Source organism: Pleurodeles waltl, chromosome 9 (assembly GCF_031143425.1).
Source record: "Pleurodeles waltl isolate 20211129_DDA chromosome 9, aPleWal1.hap1.20221129, whole genome shotgun sequence".
Taxonomy (NCBI): domain Eukaryota; kingdom Metazoa; phylum Chordata; class Amphibia; order Caudata; family Salamandridae; genus Pleurodeles; species Pleurodeles waltl.
Genome location: NC_090448.1, coordinates 1149672400 through 1149697857, shown reverse-complemented (window position 1 = coordinate 1149697857; position 25458 = coordinate 1149672400). Strand labels below are relative to the sequence as shown.

Genomic DNA, 25458 nt, shown 5'->3' with positions numbered 1-25458 from the left:
CCCATATAATACATGATCACACCATCACCTCTCCCACAAAGCACTTAAAACCTTGGTGCAAAGCTCTTTCATATGAAAGGGCGAGCATTTTTGCAAACATGAAGAATAAAAAATAAAATCTCTAGTGCAAAATTAAACACACCAACAACCTGCTAGATATTTTTTGCAAACGTATATTAGAAACAGTTCAATATAAGTTTGTTTAAAAGAAAAAAGCTGCTTGCTTTTCTCTCTCTATGAAGTGTCAAAGATAAACGTTCTCTGCTTGTCATTGTAAGCTAGAAAAATAGAGCAGGAGAAAGAAAAGCAACATTCTGTTTTTGTTGCTTTAAACAGCTGCTTCATTTGTGCTCGTGACCTGACCTGCCTTCGACCTCGGTTACTGGCAGCAGGCATTGTGACATTAGAACTGAACTATAATAATGTTATAATAGTCCAGTTGTGACGTCCTTTTTGTGAATAAGTGCGCCACAACTTGCCGATTACAAATCATTATTTGTTGGTGAATAACATTTTCAAAATGTTAGTGTACGTTTCTTAAGAATCTTTTGCATTTTTGTACAGGGACTCAATACCTTTTGTCATGGACTTCTTTTAAGGGTCGCCGGGGTCGCAGTTCGACCCCTGCATTGCCCTTTGCGACCCCTGGCACTGCCTTTGACCTCTGGCATCAGAGGTGGCAAAATCAGTGCTAGGGACACAAGGGCAGCTAGTTGTTGCTGGACTCTCCTTGTCCTATTTATTACACTAATAGTGAAAATTAGTATATCATTATTATATTATTTACTATTGGTGTAATAAAAAATGAAGTACAATTTGCTGGAATCTGACCTTCCTTAGTAGCTGAGATAAGTCAAAATTGCATATAAATGTATGTTGTGTGCCTGCTTGTCGGTGAGAGTGTGTTCATGTGAGGGAGATTGTGTGTGTGTGTGAATTTGTGTATTTTTAAGAATGTGCTTGCCTGAGTGAAAGTGAAGCTCAAAGAGTGTGTGATGTCACTTTCCGCTGCCCCAGGCATTTTGGTGAATTGACGTCCATGCCTTTTGTATCAGTGTGTGATGAAATGTCACAAAGGTAAGATTATATTGCCACAGAATGTCCTGCTTAATTTTCCCTAATTTGTTTTTCTTGCCCCACAATTCAGTAAACTCCTCCACAAAATGAGGTCCTCCGCTGCCGCATAATTTCCAAGAGCCTTTTATATAGGAAAGTGTGCTACCAGTGTTAATTTCAGGCATCAGTCAGGAGTACATTTTATATCGGGTGCAGTGCTTAATTTTTGCTTGTTGTTTCCGGTGGGGGGACTGGCACTTATTTTTGAGGGCCGGCACTTATTTTTCTTTTTCAAGCATTTACTCCGAGCAAAAGACACGTATAGGAAAGACGAGGGAAGAGAAAAACGAAAAAGCGTCACAAAAGGGAAAAGTGGAAAGCTGCAAGAGAGAGCTGAAAGGGCAGGGAGTGGCTGTAAATGGATTGAAGAGGCCCGAGATGGCTTCAGGATTGCACTGCATCAGTATTCAGTGCTCGCACATTTAAATGCAGCAGCCGCAAGTTTAAATGGAGGGCTTTGGGCACCGGCACCTTTTTATTTACAAATTAGGCACTGTCTGGGTGCAATCCATCCACACTCTGCATTGAAAAAAAGATGTCTAGACTGCCCTGTGTCAGTTTTGAGTGCTTCATCCTGTCCCGCTTTTGTGTACCTGCTGGTACTCGTGATTTCCATTTTCCCACCGTAATCGCAGGACTTCAAGCACCAACGTGTTAAAAGAGAACTACTTTTTATGAGCTGCTCAACTCCTGATATTGGACAAATTTCGATCCCTGCTACAGCATTTTTCTTATTATCCTGCATCTCGGGCAAGTAAGAAATTAAATTGACCACCTTTTAAAGCCTCATTACTTGAAATTATTATGGAGTCCGGGTAATGGGTGCAGTTTTTCTCTCCCACGCCTCCCTGGTTATTGAGTTCAAGAAAAAAGGCTTCATTGGTGGCTCTTATGAATGCCCAGGAACATGTTCCATTATGGGCTGGCAGCAGGCCGCTCTTCTGTTCTGAATATAATTACTGGATGGAAAGAGAGCAGGCAGCAGCACAGCTTGTTCAAGCAAAAAGCCGAGCGTTCAAAGCCGCATTTAGGGGCAAAGTAATTGCATATAAAGGAAGGTGCAAAAGCTTCGGGTTCAGAAAATTCAGATTCTTCAAGCCCAAGGAGATGCTGCACTGAATGACTTTATGGCAATTAAGGGTAAACCGATCACCATGGTTGAACACTGGGATAAGAGAGACATACTCAAACCTAAACAAGTGTTTAAGGATTTATTTTTATTAGAGGAAGTTTCAGAGGAGAAGGCCTTTCACCAAAAGTGATATGAGGAATCTCAACAGATTGGGAAATTTTTGGCATGGTCCACCAGGGTAAAGAAAAATAATCAAACAATAAGCAAAACAAAAACCCCCAACACTGATGGGTGGGAGGTGGAGGGGGCAGCAATTATGAAGCCACAGCAGAAGGAAGGTCCTTCTACGACCTCGCAGCCCAGACATGGAACACGCTGCCTCTCAAGCTCAGGCAGACAGCATCACTGAAGCAGTTCAGGAAGGATCTCAAGACCTGGCTCTCCGATGCAGCAGCACACCTGCAAACAGCGCCTTGAGACCCTACGGGTGAATAGCCGCGCTTCAGAAATGATTGATTGATTGGTTGGTTGAAGGTGTTCCTACAACACTACAAGCGTATATATGAGGAGGTGGAGAATGTCCCCCAAAATAAGCTGGAACAATTGGGCTGCCCCAATAATCTAGTTTACGCAATACAGCTTTGAATACAAAGATTCAGTCGGCGGAGGTAGTTGATGCTCTCAAGAAGATGGCAAATGCAAAAGCTACAGGGTCAGACGGGAAATCAGTAGAAGTATATGAGATATTTTTAAAGGAACTCCTCCTTTTTTAACTAGATTGGTTAACCAAATTAGTGCATGAACTCAGATATCGAACATGTTTAAGGAATCTGTTATAATCATCTTCCTCAAAAAAGATAAAAGTGCAACAGATCCTATCTCGTATCACCCTGTTGGTCTATTAAATGCATACTACAAGCTTTTTATGAAACTCTGGGCCGACAGAGTTGCGTTAGGTGCCCAAGAGGTAATTCATAGAGATCTGAGTGGTTTCTTACCCCAAAGATCAATGGCAGCAAATACGCACTCCTTAATCCGGACAATAGATTATTTCTCAGTTAATGAACAGAAAATGGCAATTTTAATGATGGATGCAGAAAAAGCATTCGACCCAGTGAATTGGCAGGCCCTGTTTTTTTTAACATAGAGAAGCTTGGGATTCCAGTTCAGGTTGTGGAGATGATGAAGAACCTATATGAAGAGGCGAAAGCGAAGGCTATTTTTAATGGTAAAGAGGCTGGAGAGTTAAGATCAACCGTGGCACACAACGGGGTGCCTTTTATCCCCACTTCCTTTTACATTTTTTATTGAACCATTAGCAATTAAGATTAGGAACAATGACAGGATTCTTCCCCCGCTAGAAGGAATGTCCAAGATAAAATTGTTTGCTGATATTATACTTTATCTAAAGGCAATAGTGGGAACATACAGCGGCTGATCAACAAGATTAGGGTTTTACCAGCATAGGAGGGTACAAGACAAACAAGGCCAAAACAGAATTTTTATTATTTAATGCATCAAGAATCTATCTCCCTTGTACGCTACATGCGCTACCTCAGCGACCAATAAGTTATTTAAGAATTTATGTGACTAATAATTTACTGAACTTTTTCAATTAAACTATAGGGCAGCTTTTAATAAGATTAAATCGTTATAAGAAAGGTGGACTCGGTTACTCCTTACATTGATTGAGAGGGTTGCTTTAATCAAAATGTCAATATTGCCACTAGTAGACTTTCTTTTTATAAATCTCCCACTCTGGGTCCCTACCACATTTTTTAACAATCTCTATAGCATTTTTCAGAAATGTATTTGAAAGAACAAAAAATCTAGGGCGAAGAAGGCAGTCTTGGAATTGGAGGCCGAGCAGGGTGGACTGGCATTCCGCATGTAAGGTCATATTATCAGAAATTGAGATTAAATTATCAGTTTTCTTGAAAACAGCAAAATTACCGAGCAAAAACTAAGTACAAATTCATAACAGTCCTGGAATATCGTCTCCAAAATCTTTCCAAGATCTGGGAAGTGCCAGTCTGCCATGCGTATACTCAGCTACAGGATAGCCACATTTTGGGATTGGCACTTTCAAACTCAAGGATAAGGCAATGGGGGGACCTAGGGGTTCAGCAAGTTAGGTGATTTTTACATGGATCCAAATGTAATAATATGGGATCAAGTGAGACAGCGCTTAGATTGTGACAGTTTGGGTCTCTAATTTAGTTTTAAAGAAATAGGATTTTTTTATGGCAAACTATCAGCTAATGATGGAGCAGATTAGCTTTCTGGAGAAACTGTTAAGTGAAAATAAACTGGCTGGAGTAGGAAATTGGTACAGACAATTGCGAAGAAACTCTAGTCAAACAGCGATATCAAACTTTTTCCCCGGATTATTTAGTGAGACAGGATGTAAGGTTTTGATGGGTGCATGGCAGGATATCTGTGAGTCAGGACACAAGTCATTGCGGGCCGCCAATTATAAGAGAATGGCTTTTCTTTCTAGGTGGCTTGCTAATTATACACCATTCGGATAACATAAAATGTATCACAGCCATCCAAACCAGTGCTTTTGTTGTGACGCTATAGAAGAGGCGATTGGGGTCACATTTTCTTTACATTTCCTAAATTGCACCAATTTGAGCTACGGTCCTCCAGGAAATTGCTAAAACTGTTCAGGTCCCAACTTTGAGAAGCATTGGTAAGAATCCCAAAAGATATGTCTCAATTGCTACAGTAGTTACCCGTTCTCTAATATTGCAAAATTGGAGATCAAGTAATGGTCCTACTTTTGAGATATCTCAAAAGAAAATGGGCAAGACTAAAATCTTGGAGGAAGCCTATGCTAGAAGAATGGGGGCTCTTTTGAGGTTTCTGACAATATGGGGGGATTAGATATTAGTAGCAGTTTCCTCAGCAGGTTATTCAACACTGCTGTAATACGCGATTGCTGATCCGTGCTTATATCTGAAATTGAGATATAAAGGGGATTTTGCTAAAAAAGCACTTTATTAGCACAGGCACTTTTAATTATGAAAGGCACTGATTAGATAGGATGTTTCTAAATATAGTTATTCAAAAGAAAGCACTTTATTAACCCAGGCACTTTGGAATTATGAAATGTGTTAAAGTGATATTCTGAGGGGGTAGTCAATATGTAGAATTACACTTTTTTGTCTTTGTCCTGAAAATAGCACTTAATTAGGAATACAGTGAAACAAAAAATATGCACTTTACTGTTCAGGGAGCCAGCTGAGAATGTATGGTGTGTGTGTGTGTATATATAAAAATATATATATAGATATCTTTTGTATTTACGGTATAAGACATGTCCTTGTTTCTATTCATGTATATGGAATTTACATGAAATGTATTTGTGTGTTGATCTTTATCCTGCTCAACCAAAATAAATATATTCAAAAAAGAAAGAAATCAAGCCTCGCTGGATTGGACCAGCTGTAATGGACACAGAGGGCTGACAGGGCTGGGTCAGGGTCAGGCTTGTGATGTGCTACTGACTCTCGCATGCATTTCTAGCCTTTAAGGGGGGGGGCGGCGGAATCCGGGAGGGAACGAGAGAGACGGTGATGCTAGAGAAAGAGACTTACCTTGTATGCTATAAACATACACACATGTGTAGATATGTATGTATGTATGTGCCATGGCAGCGAAAATAACTGTGACCCAATAACACGTTATTTAGAGCAACTGTACTAATAAACACACATTTCCACGTTTATTACAATAGTTCAAAGGTCAGATTGGAGTTTATTACCACATTACAGGAAAATTGACACAAGAAAAACACTCGCTACTGAATGGAAGAATGCATGTAACAATTACTTTACACAAGGAAAGAGGTCTAATACTCCTGGGATTTTATAATTCTTCACAAAATTAACCCCTCACATTCTGGTTTTGGTTAAATGCCTCTAGTTTAACCAAGTACAAATGAAGAAAAATCCTGGTAAATCCATATATGCAGATGTTCAATTTATAATGTGCTATAAATGACCGTTGTTGAGTGAAGGGAGGGATAATGTTTTGCTTGATGCTTCGCCTCTCGCGAGTCATAGCTCCTCCCTTCAGGCAACAATAATGATAAACAACCTAACATAATCTGTACATCCTCATACATGCTATGTTCATTATTCATGGTATTGCATGTTAGAGAATCATGACTTTTACTGTGTAGTATACATTATTCTGTATTTTTTTAAATTAACCTATATTATGTGCAGTGTTTAAAATGGAAATATAGAAGTGCAGGCATTCACTGTTTAGAGTACCTGTATTGTTTGGGGAAGTTTTGGTGCTCTGCCATTGAATGGATTGCAGCAGTGCTGAGAAATGCTGGTACTCTCTCATCAAATATGTTGCTGCAGTCCTGGAGGTGCTGGTACTCTCCATTCAGAGTACCAGCTTGCTCATGAGAAGTGCCAGTACTCTTCAATTAAATGTATTGCAGCAGTGCTGAGAAGTGCTGGTACTCTCCAAATAATTCATTTCAGTAGTGCTGAGAAGTGTGGGTACTCTCCCATTAAATATATTGCAGCATTGCTGAGAAATGATGGTACTCTCCCATCAAATATATTGCAGCAGTGCTGAGAAGTGCTGGTACTGTCCATTTAGAGTACGTGCTTGCTCCTTAAAAGTGCTTGTAGTCCTCCATTAAATGAATTGCAGCAGTGCTGGGAGCGCTGGTACTCTCCCATTAAATGTATTGTGGCAGAGCTAAGAAGTGTTGCTACTTTCTCATTAAATATATAGCAGCAGTGCAGAGAAGTGCAGGTACTCTCTATTTAGAGTACCTCCTTGCTCCTGAGAAGTGCTGGTACTCTTCCATTAAATGTAATTCAGCAGTGCTGAGAAGTGCTGGTACTCTCCCATCAAAGTATATTGCATGAGTGCTGAGACGTGCTGGTACTCTCCATCTAGAGTACCTGCTTCCCCCTGAGAAGTGCCAGGACTCTTTGATTAAATATATCACAGCAGTGCTAAGAAGTGCTGGTACTCCCCGTTTACAGTACCTGCTTGCTCGTTAGAAGTGTCGGTACTCTCCCATTATATGTATTGCAGAAGTGCTGGTACGCTCCCATTAAATGTATTATAGCAGAGCTCAGAAGTGCTGGTACTCTCCTGTTAAAGGTATTGTAGCAGAGCTGAGAAGTGCCGGTACTCTCCCATCTAATATATTTAAGCAGTGCTGAGAAGTGCAGATATTCTCCATTTAGAGAACCTGCTTGCTCCTGAAAAGTGCTGATATTCTTCCATAAAATCTATTGCAGCAGTGCTGTGAAGTGCTGGTACTCTCCCATTTAATGAATTATAGCAGAGCTGAGAAGTACCAGTACTCTTTCTTTAAATGTACTGCAGGATGTCTGAGACGTGCTGGCATTCGCCTAATAAATGTTTTGTAGCCGAACTGAGAAGTGCCTGTACTCTCCCATTAAATGTATTGTAGCAGAGCTGAGAAGTGCTGGTACTCTCCCATTAAATGTATTGTAGCAGAGCTGAGAAGTGCTGGTACTCCCCCATTAAATGTATTGTAGCAGAGGTGAGAAGTGCTGGTACTCTCCTATTGAAAGTATTGTAGCAGAGCTGAGAAGTGCTGGTACTCACCCTTTAAATGTATTGTAGCAGAGCTGAGAAGTGCTGGTACTCACCCTTTAAATGTATTATAGCAGAGTTGAGAAGTGCTGGTACTCGTCCTTTAAATGTAGTGTTGCAGAGCTGAGAATTGCTGGTATTCTCCCATTAAATGTATTGTAGCAGAGGTGAGAAGTGCTGGTACTCTCCTATCAACTATACTACAGCAGTGGAGTAGTGGCAGTACTTTCCCATCAAATATATTGCAGCAGTGCTGAGAAGTGCAGATACTCTCCATTTAGAGAACCTGCTTGCTCCTGAGAAGTGCTGGTACTCTTCCATTAAATGTATTGCAGCAGTGCTGGGAAGTGCTAGTACTCTCCTGTTAAAGGTATTGTAGCAGAGATGAGAAGTGCCGGTACTCTCCCATTAAATGTATTGTAACAGAGCTGAGAAGTGCAGTAACTCTTCCATTAAATGTGTTGTAGCAGAGCTGAGAAGTGGCGGTACTCTCCCATTAAATGTATTGTAGCAGAGCTGAGAAGTGCTGGTACTCTCCCATTAAATGTATTGTAGCAGAGGTGAGAAGTGCTGGTACTCTCCTATTGAATGTATTGTAGCAGAGCTGAGAAGTGCTGGTACTCTCTTGTTAAAGGTATTGTAGCAAGAGCTGAGAAGTGCTGGTACTTCTCCATTAAATGTATTGTAGCAGAACTGAGAAGTGCCTGTACTCTTCTTTAAATGTATTGTAGCAGAGCTGAGAAGTGCTGGTACTCGCCCTTTAAATGTAGTGTAGCAGAGCTGAGAAGTGCTGGTACTCGCCCTTTAAATGTATTGTAGCAGAGCTGAGAAGTGCTGGTACTCGCCCTTTAAATGTAGTGTGGCAGAGCTGAGAATTGCTGGTATTCTCCCATTAAATGTATTGTAGCAGAGCTGAGAAGTGCTGGTATTGTCCCATTAGATGTATTGTAGCAGGGCTGAGAAGTGCTGGTACTCTCCCGTTAAATGTATTGTAGCAGAGCTGAGAAGTGCTGGTACTCGCCCTTTAAATGTAGTGTAGCAGAGCTGAGAAGTACTGGTATTCTCCCATTAAATGTATTGTAGTAGAGCTGAGAAGTGCTTTACTCTCCCATCAAATATACTACAGCAGTGGAGAAGTGGCAGTACTTTCCCATCAAATATATATCAGCAGTGCTGAGAAGTGCAGATACTCTCCATTTAGAGAACCTGCTTGCTCCTGAGAAGTGCTGGTACTCTTCCATTAAATGTATTGCAGCAGTGCTGGAAAGTGCTAGTACTCTCCTGTTAAAGGTATTGTAGCAGAGCTGAGAAGTGCTGGTACTCTCCCATTAAATGTATTTCTAGCAGAGCTGAGAAGTGCAGGAACTCTTCCATTAAATGTATTGTAGCAGAGCTGAGAAGTGCTGGTACTCTCCCATTAAATATATTGCAGCAGAGCTGAGAAGTGCTGGTACTCTCCCATTAAATGTATTGTAGCAGAGCTGAGAAGTGCTGGTACTCCCCCATTAAATGTATGTAAGCAGAGGTGAGAAGTGCTGGTACTCTCCTATTGAATGTATTGTAGCTGAGCTGAGAAGTGCTGGTACTCGCCCTTTAAATGTATTGTAGCAGAGCTGAGAAGTGCTGGTAGTCTCCCATTGAATGTATTGTAGCAGAGCTGAGAAGTGCTGGTACTCCTCCATTAAATGTATTGTAGCAGAGGTGAGAAGTGCTGGTACTCGCCCTCTAAGTGTATTGTAGCAGAGCTGAGAAGTGCTGGTACTCGCCCTTTAAATGTATTGTAGCAGAGCTGAGAAGTGCTGGTACTCGCCCTTTAAATGTATTGTAGCTGAGCTGAGAAGTGCTGGTACTCTCCTGTTAAAGGTATTGTAGCAAGAGCTGAGAAGTGCTGGTACTCGCCCTTTAAATGTATTGTAGCAGAGGTGAGAAGTGCTGGTACTCTCCCATTGAATGTATTGTAGCAGAGCTGAGAAGTGCTGGTACTCCTCCATTAAATGTATTGTAGCAGAGGTGAGAAGTGCTGGTACTCGCCCTTTAAGTGTATTGTAGCAGAGCTGAGAAGTGCTGGTACTCGCCCTTTAAATGTATTGTAGCAGAGCTGAGAAGTGCTGGTACTCGCCCTTTAAATGTATTGTAGCAGAGCTGAGAAGTGCTGGTACTCCTCCATTAAATGTATTGTAGTAGAGCTGAGAAGTGCTTTACTCTCCCATCAAATATACTACAGCAGTGGAGAAGTGGCAGTACTTTCCCATCAAATATATATCAGCAGTGCTGAGAAGTGCAGATACTCTCCATTTAGAGAACCTGCTTGCTCCTGAGAAGTGCTGGTACTCTTCCATTAAATGTATTGCAGCAGTGCTGGAAAGTGCTAGTACTCTCCTGTTAAAGGTATTGTAGCAGAGCTGAGAAGTGCTGGTACTCTCCCATTAAATGTATTTCTAGCAGAGCTGAGAAGTGCAGGAACTCTTCCATTAAATGTATTGTAGCAGAGCTGAGAAGTGCTGGTACTCTCCCATTAAATATATTGCAGCAGAGCTGAGAAGTGCTGGTACTCTCCCATTAAATGTATTGTAGCAGAGCTGAGAAGTGCTGGTACTCCCCCATTAAATGTATGTAAGCAGAGGTGAGAAGTGCTGGTACTCTCCTATTGAATGTATTGTAGCTGAGCTGAGAAGTGCTGGTACTCGCCCTTTAAATGTATTGTAGCAGAGCTGAGAAGTGCTGGTAGTCTCCCATTGAATGTATTGTAGCAGAGCTGAGAAGTGCTGGTACTCCTCCATTAAATGTATTGTAGCAGAGGTGAGAAGTGCTGGTACTCGCCCTTTAAGTGTATTGTAGCAGAGCTGAGAAGTGCTGGTACTCGCCCTTTAAATGTATTGTAGCAGAGCTGAGAAGTGCTGGTACTCGCCCTTTAAATGTATTGTAGCTGAGCTGAGAAGTGCTGGTACTCTCCTGTTAAAGGTATTGTAGCAAGAGCTGAGAAGTGCTGGTACTCGCCCTTTAAATGTATTGTAGCAGAGGTGAGAAGTGCTGGTACTCTCCCATTGAATGTATTGTAGCAGAGCTGAGAAGTGCTGGTACTCCTCCATTAAATGTATTGTAGCAGAGGTGAGAAGTGCTGGTACTCGCCCTTTAAGTGTATTGTAGCAGAGCTGAGAAGTGCTGGTACTCGCCCTTTAAATGTATTGTAGCAGAGCTGAGAAGTGCTGGTACTCGCCCTTTAAATGTATTGTAGCAGAGCTGAGAAGTGCTGGTACTCCTCCATTAAATGTATTGTAGCAGGGCTGAGAAGTGCTGGTACACTCCTTTTAAATGTATTGTAGCAGAGCTGAGAAGTGCAAGCACTCTCCATTTCATACGAAAGAAGTGCAGGTGCTCAGTCCCGGAAAGGACTGTCACTGTACACTCGGATCCCATCGACTCATCTTGGTTTTCTCAACAGTATGAGGGCAGATGGACTCATGGACTTCACGTGCAGCTGCTGAGACCTGTTCGACTCCATAAAAATGGATTCATGTCTCAGCAGGACAGACCTAGCTTTTCATCCTTGCGAGGTCTGCTTCACTCAATTCTTAGACACTAGCAAATATTATTCAAGAAACAATCCAGTGTGTGGTGTGTAAGATAAATCAATTGTCTTTTTCTAAAGTCAAAACTTCACATTTGTTTCATGAATCATTCTTTCGGGGTATGTAATTTTGACAAAACCAAAAAACAGGTCGTCTTTCCGTGTTATGCGTAAGCTCTCTGTGTGGTTTCTGTAGCTAAAGCAAGACCGGAAAGGCTTTTAGGAAAACCGTGCGACTAGGTGGTTTTCTAAGAAAAAAACTGAGGGGAGACTCATTCGGGTACCACGCATACCCGAGTATCCTGCCAACTCTGCCACAGCCATGGCAGGATTGATTGGCGTGCGACTGACTCTGTTCTACCAGCCTTTGATGACGTGTCCGAATGCTCCTCTGTCCTACATCCATTTATTGACATGTGGCTGACTGTCCCTCTGTCCTACAGGCCATTATTCACATCTGACTGACTTCTTCCTCTGTCCTACTGCCCTTAGTGACACGTGACTGACTGCTCCTCTGTCCTACCGCCTCCATTGACATGTAAATGACTCTCCCAGCCCTATCAGGCCCCTATTGGCACATAAATGATTCCTTCTCTGTCCTACCGGCCTTGAATAACTTGTGACTGACTAGGCCGCGGTCCTGTCGATCGTCAGTGCCATGTGAATGACATAGCAGCCCTGCCAGACAATTACTGACGTGTGGATGGATGTGCCTCTCTCCCAGCAGGCTTTATTGAGATGTGACTGACTGGTCTTCTGCCCCACAGGCGTTCGTTAACGTGTGACTGACTCCTCATCTATCTTACTGGTCTTCATTAACGTGTGACTGACTATCCTACTGGCTTTTATTAACATGTGACTTGCTCCGCCGCTGTCCTATGGTCTTCATTGAGATGTGACTGACTCCACCTCTGCCCCACCAGCCTTTATTGACATTTGACTTGCACTGACTGTGACCTTCCCTCATGGTCAGGTGAATGACTGTGCCCTGAGCCATGCCGGTACTTGATTGGCATGTACGTGAGTGACTGACTCTGCTCCAGGCCTCTCAGGCCTTTGTTGACACAAGATTACCTCTGCCCCAGCTGGGACTAATTTACTGACACGCGAATGACTCTACTATGACCCTGCGTGACTCTTATTAATGTACCGATTCTCCCCATCCACTGATCTTTGCTGGTATACAACCGACTCTTCCCCAGCCCTTCCATGCATGATGCACATATTACCGATGACTCGATCCTATCCCGCCTATATTGTATTGTGTAGATGCTCCTATAGCGCTTAGCACTCCCGACGAGGGGCTGAAGACTAACGCGCTACTCACGGGTCCCCAGAGTGACGTGTCGGTCGCGTACAGAGACGGGGGCTCTTGTGTTATTAAAGTTTAGGCGCGTGGGATGTAAAGCGGTCTCTCGTGCCAGTTTACACTGACGTGTGAAAGCCCTACAAGCCTTTATTGCCACTACTGACACGACTGACTCCGCCCCAGCACTCGCAGACCTTCATTACCATGTGATGCTGTGGCGCCGCTCCCATAGGCGTTTCTACACTGACTGACTCTATTCTGGGTCCAGGGACCCTTCTTGGACAGTGACCAACTTCTCCCTGAGGGATTGTGGTCCTTCCTGTCACGTGACTGACCGTCCACCCTAACCGGGCCTCCGTGAGCACGCGGCCTCCTCCGGCACAGATCCACTCCCTCTCACATAAATGTCACCTCTTTCACCCCCATTTCCCAAGTCCCCCCCTCCCACCCACCCGCGTTAGCCGGGTCAGACCTTTCCCAGGCGCGATTCTGTGGACTTTTAATAGGCTGAAATGTGCCTGCTGCAGCTTTTGGGCCCATATTGTTCCCGCAGCGCACTGAAGCTGCCTTCGCGATGCACGGAGCTTTAAAACATCACGAGGCAAATAGGGAAACACCAGTGAGAGTGAGAACTGCTATGTTCATGCAAAGGAGTCTGCCCACTGCATCATTTCGTGGATGTTTATGAAGGGAATGGATGAGTGGAAGAATGAATAATATAATACTCAGCATTAAAGTATGAAGGCGGACAAACAGAGCAATTGGGACGTGCTGAGCTTGAACCCTTAAACGCCCCTGACCCCCCCAGCCGGGCCAAGGACAGGGGCGTGGCTTCGGGAGAGGTGTAACACCCCCTCCCAAAAAAATGCATTATTGGCTTCATACTTGGCTCTGGAGCCCAGAATCAGGTCCGTGTCAGGGTTTCTTCCAAGAATAAAAGACAAAACAGTGACCATAGGTGTAAATAAAGACAGAGAAAGACAGAGATTATACATCTGGTGGCTGAATTTCAAAATGTGAAAGCAGATAAACTGGAATCAGTACTGGCTTCCCTGCTTGTACAAATTGTGTGATCTTAGACAAACCTTTCATTTCACAGCGCCCCCTTTTTCTTTATTATGACATATGAGAGCACTTTCAAATACTTGAGTTCAGAATGTTTGCTGCACAAGGACCTCTTGTGTTTGGTTTAATAGACCATGTTGCTCCATCTATAAGAATCTAGGCCGCATTTAGGATTTACACATTTGGTGACTTGCCTCTCTTCATTAATGTCAGTCATTGCGGAAAAGTCATTAATCTTTCTAAGTTCATGTTTAAAAGCTATCACTTTTAATAAATGCCAGTCTATGCAGTGATATAACCTGATGCTCCAAGGTGAAACGCTTCTGCACGAAAAAATACACTTTAACATTTTTTTAAGAGCCTGCATTAAATGTTTACATTATGGGGGTTATTACAACTTTGGAGGAGGTGTTAATCCGTCCCAAAAGTGACGGTAAAGTGACGGATATACCACCAGCCGTATTACGAGTCCATTATATCCTATGGAACTCGTAATACGGCTGGTGGTATATCCGTTACATTTGGGGCGGATTACCACCTCCTCCAAAGTTGTAATAACCCCCTATGTTTGTTACAAGTTATACATGGCAAATCTTTTCATCGCTTCGCTCATGCAAGGACCCTTAGAGCCAAGCCAGACCCATGGCTCGGCTTGTCCTATTAACTTGCCTGCATGCATCGTTTATTTGTAATTTAGGCCTAGTACATAGGGCTGTCAGTCACTTGATAAAATGATTTGTAAAAGCTGAGAATGCAACTACGTAGCAATGCCTGACAACTCTACAATCAAGGCTTCTCATAGCACAGCCTAAGGAAAGCCTATGCAGTGAAAATACACTTAAAATAAGTGATCGCAGGCCAGGGACTCCACACTGTTGTGTTGTATGTGACCGTAGTCATGAACTCACAGGAAGAACTATCAGGCCCAGGTGAGATGGGCAGGGGCGTGGTTTCAGGGGGTGTTTGGGGTGGAACATCCCCCAAAAGCATTCTTGGCTTGCTGGTTGGATATGGGGGCCTTGAGTCGGGTCTGCGATTTGTGTGTCGGTTTTTCTCATTGTTCTCATTTCACTAAAAGCATTTAACTTGTTCATTTTTTGAAGTAGAAACGTATTTACATACAGTGACTGGATTACCCAAAAATATGAAACCTGGGTGCAAATTTACTATTTGTTTGACATTTGCAAACAATGGCCGTAGTAGGCATAGCAAGCTGTGCAGTCTCAAGTTTCTAGGCATGCTACTGGCAATCAAACACCCAAAAGGTGACGGGACGAATGCTTGAGAATAGTCTAAGTAATGGAAATCATTCAGGATAGAAGTCCAACACATCATTTTCCGCAAACTGTGACTCTAAACATAGGCCCAGCTAAAGCATATCGGTAGTGACCCTCTTCTTCATGGAACCAGTCCACCCTGAATATTCTTCTTCTCACCACTCCAGCCTGCAGCACACTGCTTTTTGTTTTACTTGGGAAATTTGAGATTCAACCCCCACCCGCCCCAGCCCCACAATCTCACTGACTAAGCTATGGCTCTGGTCACAGATTCGCTGCATATACAGTTCCATAGGGCCTCCTGCCATATGTGGCATCTTCAGCCAGCCCTGTCTTTGGAAGCCAGAAACATATATGGTGCTACTTAGGATCTACTAAGGGAGAGGGTGTGGCATAACTGCTTGAGCTGCTGACTTCAGAGCTGGGGGAACCAGGTTTGAGTCCTGGCGTGGGCTCAACATTCTGTGACTCTGGGCAAATCACTTGGTCTCCCCGTTCCTGCAATTCAGAACCTTGAGACCCTCACCGGTGATTGCTGCGATTTACAAATCCTGGATTATTATTAACATTATTACTTGTAACCCAGACATATGCTGGGAAACGTGGAACTACATTTCCCAGAACCCAAAGTACTCTTGTTTAAAAAGCCAGGTCTGGCCATAGTTGCCATGTAGGGCGTAGGGCTGCTTGAGAGGCATGTACAGAAGTCTTGGCAGCCAACTCCACCTGCCGGGTTGTCACCTGCCAGAAGGGGTGGGGGCAGAAAACAAGGCACAGAGTTCCCCTCCTCAGGTTACAAAGCCTGCCCAAATTAGCCCTGCCATCTTATGGGAGGCACCGTTCCTGTTTGTGGTGCATTGCCCTGGGGTAGGGGGGGGGTGGGGGGCAAGGTAAGGGGTTTAAACTCATCCACCCTAAAACCATCATTGGATGTTTCTTAATCTTATTCATGAGTTTGGGGCTGGGCTCAGGGGCTCTCACCTGCTGGTGGGCCAGAGCCTCTAGTCCTGCCCCAGGGAGGCCCATGGGATGAACTTGGCACCATGTGCCCCAGCAGGGACGGTGAGGTAAGCGGTTCCCTGGTTACAGGTTTGTAAATATTCAACTATGTCTTCAGCTGCAGGCCTCCCGCTTACGTATCACTTATGCAAATATATCCTGGCAGAGCTGTAAATATTGTACATGTGTGATGTATTATGCCGCAGTGTGTTCGTTGCCAAGATATTTAAATTATGCAATTACATGTTTGTAGGAGGCTGGACTGGTTTGTAGTGAGTACCAAGGGGTACTTGCACCTTGCACCAGGCCCAGTTATCCCTTATTAGTGTATAGGGTGTCTAGCAGCTTAGGCTGATAGATAATGGTAGCTTAGCAGAGCAGCTCAGGCTGAACTAGGAGACGTGTGAAGCTACTACAGTACCACTTAGTGTCATATGCACAATATCATAAGAAAACACAATACACAGTTATACTAAAAATAAAGGTACTTTATTTTTATGACAATATGCCAAAGTATCTTAGAGTGTACCCTCAGTGAGAGGATAGGAAATATACACAAGATATATATACATAATAGCAAAAATATGCAGTATAGTCTTAGAAAACAGTGCAAACAATGTATAGTTACAATAGGATGCAATGGGGAAACATAGGGATAGGGGCAACACAAACCATATACTCCAAAAGTGGAATGCGAACCACGAATGGACCCCAAACCTATGTGACCTTGTAGAGGGTCGCTGGGACTATTAGACAATAGTGAGAGTTAGCAAAATAACCCTCCCCAAGACCCTGAAAAGTGAGTGCAAAGTGCACTAAAGTTCCCCTAAGGACAAAATAGTTGTGTTAGAGGGAAAATGCAAGGAAAACACAAATCAGCAATGCAACAACGATGGATTCCTGACTGAGGGTACCTGTGGAACAAGGGGACCAAGTCCAAAAGTCACAAGCAACTCGGAGATGGGCAGATGCCCAAGAAATGCCAGCGGTTGGTGCAAAGAAGCTCTTACTAGGCTGAAGAACTGTGAATACTGCAGGAACGACAAGGGCTAGAGACTTCCCCTTTGGAGGATGGATCCCCCACGCCTTGGAGAGTCGTGCAGAAGTGTTTTCCCGCCGGATGGACGCCAACAAGCCTTGCTACACGCAAATCGTGCGTTTGGCGTTTTTGGACGCTGCTGGGGCCCAGGAGGGACCAGGAGGTCGCAAATTGGACCTGCAGAGAGAGGGGACGTCGAGCAAGACAAAGAGCCCTCACTGAAGCAGGTAGCACCCGGAGAAGTGCCAGAAACAGGCACTACGAGGATGCGTGAAACGGTGCTCGCCGAAGTTGCACAAAGGAGTCCCACGTCACCGGAGACCAACTTAGAAAGTCGTGCAATGCAGGTTAGAGTGCCGTGGACCCAGGCTTGGCTGTGCACGAAGGATTTCCGCCGGAAGTGCACAGGGGCCGGAGTAGCTTGCAAAGTCGCGGTTCCCAGCAATGCAGCCCAGCGAGGTGAGGCAAGGACTTACCTCCACCAAACTTGGGCTGAAGAGTCACTGAACTGTGGGGGTCACTTGGACGGTGTCGCTGGATTCGAGGGACCTCGCTCGTCGTGCTGAGAGGAGACCCAAGGGACCGGTAATGCAGCTTTTTGGTGCCTGCGGTTGCAGGGGGAAGATTCCGTCGACCCACGGGAGATTTCTTCGGAGCTTCTGGTGCAGAGAGGAGGCAGACTACCCCCACAGCATGCACAAGCAGGAAAACAGTCGAGAAGGCGGCAGGATCAGCGTTACAGAGTTGCAGTAGTCGTCTTTGCTACTATGTTGCAGGTTTGCAGGCTTCCAGCGCGGTCAGCGGTCGATTCCTTATCAGAAGGTGAAGAGGGAGATGCAGAGGAACTCGGCTGAGCTCATGCATTCGTTATCTAAAGTTTCCCCAGAGACAGAGACCCTAAATAGCCAGAAAAGAGGGTTTGGCTACCTAGGAGAGAGGATAGGCTACTAACACCTGAAGGAGCCTATCAGCAGGAGTCTCTGACGTCACCTGGTGGCACTGGCCACTCAGAGCAGTCCAGTGTGCCAGCAGCACCTCTGTTTCCAAGATGGCAGAGGTCTGGAGCACACTGGAGGAGCTCTGGACACCTCCCAGGGGAGGTGCAGGTCAGTGGAGTGGTCACTCCCCTTTCCTTTGTCCAGTTTCGCGCCAGAGCAGGGGCTAAGGGGTCCCTGAACCGGTGTAGACTGGCTTATGCAGAATTGGGCACCTCTGTGCCCAAGAAAGCATTTCCAGAGGCTGGGGGAGGCTACTCCTCCCCTGCCTTCACACCATTTTCCAAAGGGAGAGGGTGTCACACCCTCTCTCAGAGGAAGTTCTTTGTTCTGCCATCCTGGGCCAGGCCTGGCTGGACCCCAGGAGGGCAGATGCCTGTCTGAGGGGTTGGCAGCAGCAGCAGCTGCAGTGAAACCCCAGGAAGGGCAGTTTGGCAGTACCAGGGTCTGTGCTACAGACCACTGGGATCATGGGATTGTGCCAACTATGCCAGGATGGCATAGAGGGGGCAATTCCATGATCATAGACATGTTACATGGCCATATTCGGAGTTACCATTGTGAAGCTACATATAGGTAGTGACCTATATGTAGTGCACGCGTGTAATGGTGTCCCCGCACTCACAAAGTTCAGGGAATTGGCTCTGAACAATGTGGGGGCACCTTGGCTAGTGCCAGGGTGCCCTCACACTAAGTAACTTTGCACCTAACCTTTACCAGGTAAAGGTTAGACATATAGGTGACTTATAAGTTACTTAAGTGCAGTGTAAAATGGCTGTGAAATAACGTGGACGTTATTTCACTCAGGCTGCAGTGGCAGGCCTGTGTAAGAATTGTCAGAGCTCCCTATGGGTGGCAAAAGAAATGCTGCAGCCCATAGGGATCTCCTGGAACCCCAATACCCTGGGTACCTCAGTACCATATACTAGGGAATTATAAGGGTGTTCCAGTAAGCCAATGTAAATTGGTAAAAATGGTCACTAGCCTGTTAGTGACAATTTGAAAGTAATGAGAGAGCATAACCACTGAGGTTCTGGTTAGCAGAGCCTCAGTGAGACAGTTAGGCACCACACAGGGAACATATACATGCACACCTATGAGCACTGGGGCCCTGTGTGACAGGGTCCCAGTGACACATACATATAGGCCACAAACCTATGAGCACTGGGGTCCTGACCAGCAGGACCCCAGTGACACATAACAAACATACTGAAAACCTAGTGTTTTCACTATGAGCACTGAGGCCTGGCTATCAGGATCCCAGTGAGACAGTGAAAACAGTGACAAACACCCTGACATACACTCACAAACAGGCCAAAAGTGGGGGTAACAAGGCTAGAAAGAGGCTACCTTCTCACAATGTTTGCATATGCAAACAATCGGTGGTGCCTGTAACATGCAACTATACGATATGTTTGGATGTAAATTTAAACTACGTCCCACCCACCACAAAACTTGTCAAATGTGCTTCTTTTACAATTGCTGATGTGAAGGGTGGGCGCCCTCAGGACCTCTAGCATAACATCTTAAAAAGGAGGTCTTGCAGAAATCATTACTCCAGTACCAATTCCCCTATCCTCTAACAAGCATGAGGTCCCTCAGAGTTTTTCCAAAAGCACCAGCCTCCAGGACAAGAAAATCCCTGTTCAAGCTTTTACTTTCCACATTATGCTAGGGTTGACTGCTTCAGGCTGCCTCTGTCTTAAACCCATGATGCTTTGCAGGTGAACATGGGTGGGGCCACAATTCTGAAACAGGCTAAGGGGCAGACTGGACAGTTCGGCAGGTAACACATCTGCTGCTTAAAAAATCCATGAGCATTCAACAGAGCACAGGTTCAAGGCCTGGCCGAGCTGACTCAGCCTTTTATCCTTCTATAATCGATGAGGCCCCCTGAAAACTCTAAACCGCAATATATTAATATTAAAAACACAAAATAGGATCATAGACACACACACTGCTAGAATAGCTCCTATCTAGTAATTTGCACGGCACACGTTTAAATGCCCGCAGGTGATTCAGCCCTTCATCCTTCTGAGATCGAAAAAGCACTACTGAGCCAGGTGATAAGAACATTTATTCTATGGACACCTACTGACAAGTGTGCTTTAAGCTTTTGTACGCTTACAAGATAAGCATGAAGTAAACTGGTCGGTCCCTTTAAAAAGTGACAAATCAGCGCCCACACAGGTAACACACTCACAGCCACAATCATACAACAGCCAGTGTAACTCGGCGCATAAGGAGGTTGTTAGGTGAGTTCTGGCTTATTTAAGGCACATTGTGATCTTGGGCCATACATCTCCACTAACCGGAGAGTCACAAACCTTTCTGAAAGGAATAAAGGTGCTTACTGAAAGCTTACATAAATATTCAAAAAAATAAAGTACCCTCAGCCTAACCATTATTTATTGACCACCAATCTTCTGTACCATGCGTCCATCACGTGTTCGTGTAATAATTCATTAATACATTCAAAACCCCAAAACCGGGTCGCAGTCGGACGGTGGAACATTTTAAAAGATAAGCAGATAAAAACCCTTTGAAATAAAGCGCCAGCGCTCCACAGCCACATTGAGTGATCCTGGGCGGATTCCAACCTGAACTCGACAAGGGAGCACGTGAAAGCTGAAGACCACAAGTTGACCATATCATATGCCCGCTATGCATCAATAGTCTGCAGAGCCGGAAGTCAGTTTATGTAAATTAGTTTTTTTTATTCTGTTGCATACAACTGATTACAAAACAAGCCGTAATAATGTTTTTTTTTCCAGGTACAGAAACTGGTGCGAGGGAGTCGGGGTGATTTGTGCAGGATCACACAATTTGGGCACATAAAAGTAGGACCCAAGCCAAGATTTCTTATTGGTGAAAGCTACAACGTGTCCACTGCCGTACATCTTCTGCGGTGACGTGAACAGTGATTTACAAACAATGATCACTAGTGACAATGTGGGCCACTGCATGGACACAAGGGTAGACTCTCAATCACTAGGCAGACACAAAAATGTCACTCTAGCACGTGGAAGCCCTTCAGTTTGTAAAGTGCATTGTGCAAATGTATCCGTTCACTCCACACAGAGTTAAAGTGCCCAGACTCAAGGTTGCACAATTATCCCCCAAGGCTACTTGAAATATGCGATTCTGCAGCCGTAGCATTTTTAGCATTATTAGGGGGTTGCCGCAGTTCCCACATAATCTATAATCTGCCGCATAATCTGCACATTTTAACAAATTGGCCTTGGCAAAGGTTAACTGGTCATCCTTCAGTTACTTATTTCTGTATTTGGTTCCTAAACTGGTAGTAATTGTATTGTATTGTAATCGTATTTATATAGCGCTTACTACCCCTGACGAGGCGTCGAAGCGCTTTTCGGTGAGTAGCACGCTACTCTGGAACCCAACAAGAATTAGTGATGGATTAGTATCGGGAAATAATGAGTACAGTTTTAGTATTATTATGAGTTAATTTGAGCCGCGGATATGAGAGTTTGTTAGTTAGAGTGACTGGAGTAATGGAGGGGTGGAGGAGGAAAGAAATCCAGAAGTGTTAATTGGGAGTATATCCTTCATTTACTCAACCCAAAGGCTTGGGATGAGTAAAGGGGGGTGGAGGAGGGAAGAGTATGTGGAAGGGTTAGGGAGAGTGTAGTAGCAGGGTGAGATAAATGCGGGAGAATTTAGTAGGGTTGTGTGGGAGGTCACGGTAGTAGAGTGAGGTTTGGTGAGTTAGATGTGGAAGCGGAGGGAAGAGCTTAGGCAGAGTTATTTAGGAGATGAAAGTAGTAGAAAGGATTTGGGATGAGTCAGAGTGCGAATGGAGGATAGATTGATAGAGACATGACATATGATGATGGGTAGATAAGTGTGATAAGATGAGAGCAGGAATTCGAAACACTATTCTTCACAACTCTCTCCCAGTTGATGCCGAAAGCCAAATCGTCTGCATAGCGAAGCTCCAGGTTGGACGTAAGGCCTTTGACTAGTGATTGGTAATGAGGTTACATCGTTTCTCAGACAGTATTTACTATGCATAAAAATGACAAAATAATGAAGTACTACTATAAAAAAAATGTACCACAATATGCAGCATAATTTGCCTTTTCACGCCGCATAATTTAGTCAACCCTGCCGCATAACTTGGTGCTCAGCTGCCCCATGATTCCAGCAGTCCAGATAAGGCCTAAACGGATAAATCACACCGGAATGTACAAGCCTCCAGTTCTTTAGCTGCGTTTGTACTCACCACCATCGGAAAAAAAAAAATTGGGCTACTCGAAATTTGCATTTTTTTTTCAGTTAGTCCAATAAAAGGTTCTCAAATCTGAAGAGGTTTGATGACAGTGTGGGTGAATGCATGGGAATGTTTTTAATGCACACTTCTATAGAGTTCTTTAATGAGCCGCTCTCGCCCCAACAGTGAAGGGCCCTCCCCTGCAGACACTTACCCAGCAAGGACCCCACGAAGATGAAGACCTGCGCAGCCGTGGTGAAATGCCGGTAAGTGAGCCCCAGGCCGCTCTCCTCTCCACCCACCAGCCTGCCACCGAACAAGCTGCCGTTAGCCCAGCCCAGCTGGGCAGTCGACACGTTTCGGCCTTCATCCAGAGCCTGGCCTGCGTCCGGAGCCCGGCCCGCTGCCGCCCGGTAAAAGCTCAGCTCGCTGACGTTGCTGGAGGTCCAGCTCCCATTGTGCCCCATGACGCGGGGCCACCTTTGCTCTTCCTCCTCACAGTGCCGATCCTTTGTCGTCCCGCTCTATTAATTTACAGTTTTCGTAAAGCGCTCTGTGCCGCATCTCAGGCGCCTGAAAGCCAGGGGCGAGCATGAACGCTGCCTCTCCACCAGCTGCCACCGAGACTGAGTTCCTATGTTGCAAGCCATTGTACAGGAGTAAAGAAACGCCAGACAAGATTCTCAGAGTTCAAGCAGCGGCAGTGGTGTCCTCTATATATGGGGATCTGTATTCTTGTCTGGGAGCCAACACAAATTGTCTTGGCGCATGTCTAGGAGGGAGCTGCGCCAACCCCACTGTCACCACATCTTCTTCTGCCCTGCTTCCTCCCCTCGCCCGCGCTGGGTACCAGTTTTGCTAGGTGGACAATAAGAAAATTATGCGGCGTGCACCGCAGCCACCGCATCTCCCCGCCTTTCAAAGGGGTGGACCTCCAACTCTAGGTGCCGAGGGCATCAGTTCGTGTCCTGCCCCGGCTGCTGGAGAGGGAAGGGGTATAAGCAGTACATTGTGCCTCCCCCTGCCCAATATTGGCCTTTTCCCTCAGCGTCGACCCTGCCCAGGGCTGATGACTGTGCCTGGCAGGTGCCTAGAAGGCGAGCGGCTTGGGGGTCAACGACAGCAGGTAGTAAGTCCCTCCGTCCCCCCTGGAAATCAATAGACACATCACCAGCTGCTCCCCTGGGGAGGGTGAGAATATTGTCCGCTCGCAGCGCCAAGAGGACGGGGTTGAATCAGCCAGGAGCTGGGATGAAATGGTGACAAAGGGAGGATATTCACCGGCGAGCTCCTGCGCACACAAAGGTTCAAGGCGTCTGCTTGGAGGAAGAGATGGAGCGTGAACATCGGCGCTAGCGGCGGTCTGTGGGCGCTTGAAGCTCTCGGAGCTGTCAAACTGGTCCCCAGTGCACCGCCTGCTGGAGGACGAGAGAGGAGGAGGATGAGGGAGATGCGCGGTCACGTGACCGCAGCATCCCATATCCGCCGCCGCCATCTTGCTAATGGGGCTGGAGCTCTCCTGAGCCTGAGTGTGGGAAGCCGCCTGCTGCAGACCACGACCAATAAGCTCTACATGTAGATGTAAATTGTATTTATATAGCGCTTACTACAGCCAATAAGCCATATATTCCACTATGATTTAATTTAAATAGCACTTACTACCCCCAGATGAGTCATAGAAGCACTTTACTCTGCAGCACTCATGCCAACATTTCAGAAGAGAAAAGTGGGAGAGTCCTAGAAAAAAAAATCTGTACGTTTGGGGTTTGCAAGTCAGTTGCTGCAAGATCGGATATTAGATACACAAATGTACGTTTTTTTTTCTCACCTATCAGCAGCATTGAGAAAGCGCTATGGCAGGCAGAGAGAGCGTGATACAAGTGCTGTGCCGTGGCCTGCAGAAGCAGATTACTGGCAGTGCATGCAGAGAGAGCAATGTAGGTGCTGTGCCCTTGCCCGCAGGAGCAGGTTACTGGCTGTGCATGCAGAGAGAGAGTGATGCAAGTGCTGTGCACTGGCCTGCAGGAGCAGGTTACTGGCTGTGCATGCAGAGAGAGAGTGATGCAAGTGCTGTGCACTGGCCTGCAGGAGCAGGTTACTGGCTGTGCATGCAGAGACAGTGATGCAAGTGCTGTGCCCTGGCCTGCAGGAGCAGACTACTGGCATTGCATACAGAGACAGTGATGCAAGTGCTGTGCTCTGGCCTACAGTGCATGCAGAGAGAGCGTGTTGCAAGTGCTGAGCCCTGGCCTGCAGGAGCAGGTTACTGGCTGTGCATGCAGAGACAGTGATGCAAGTGCTGTGCCCTGGCCTGCAGGAGCAGACTACTGGCATTGCATACAGAGACAGTGATGCAAGTGCTGTGCTCTGGCCTACAGTGCATGCAGAGAGAGCGTGTTGCAAGTGCTGAGCCCTGGCCTGCAGGAGCAGGTTACTGGCAGTGCATGCATAGAGAGCGTGATGCAAGTGCCGTGACCTGGCCCGCAGGAGCAGGTTACTGGCAGTGCATGAAGAGAGAGCGTGATGCAAGTGCCATGCACTGGCCCACAGGAGCAGGATCCTGGCAGTGCATACAGAGACAATGATGCAAGTGCTGTGCCCTGGCCTACAGGAGCAGGTTACTGGCAGTGCATGCAGAGAGAGCGTGATGCAAGTGCTGTGACCTGGCCCGCAGGAGCAGGTTACTGGCAGTGCATGAAGAGAGAGCGTGATGCAAGTGCCATGCACTGGTCCACAGGAGCAGGATCCTGGCAGTGCATACAGAGACAATGATGCAAGTGCTGTGCCTTGGCCTACAGGAGCAGGTTACTGGCAGTGCATGCAGAGAGAGCGTGATGCAAGTGCTGTGCCTTGGCCTGCAGGAGCAGGTTACTGGCAGTGCATGCAGGCAGAGCTTGATGCAAGTGCCATGCACTGGCCCGCAGGAGCAGGATTCTGGCAGTGCATACAGAGACAGTGATGCAAGTGCTATGACCTGGCCCGCAGGAGCAGACTACTGGCATTGCATACAGAGACAGTGATGCAAGTGCTGTGCTCTGGCCTACAGTGCATGCAGAGAGAGCGCGATGCAAGTGCTGTGCCCTGGCCTGCAGGAGAAGGTTACTGGCAGTGCATGCAGAGAGAGAGCGTGATGCAAGTGCTCTGACCTGGCCCGCAGGAGCAGGTTACTGGCAGTGCATG

At 45.8% G+C, this 25458-nt stretch overlaps 1 protein-coding gene across 1 annotated transcript in view; it reads right to left on the bottom strand.

Annotated features, from left to right (window-relative positions):
* Window positions 1-23198, bottom strand: part of GPR176 (G protein-coupled receptor 176) — a 244542-nt gene extending 221344 nt beyond the window's left edge. Inside the window, exon 1 of the mRNA XM_069208982.1 lies at window positions 22493-23198. Coding sequence (XP_069065083.1) covers window positions 22493-22745 — 253 coding nt within the window. The 5' untranslated portion in view covers window positions 22746-23198. The remainder of the gene's footprint in view (window positions 1-22492) is intronic.
* Window positions 23199-25458: the final 2260 nt, after the last annotated feature.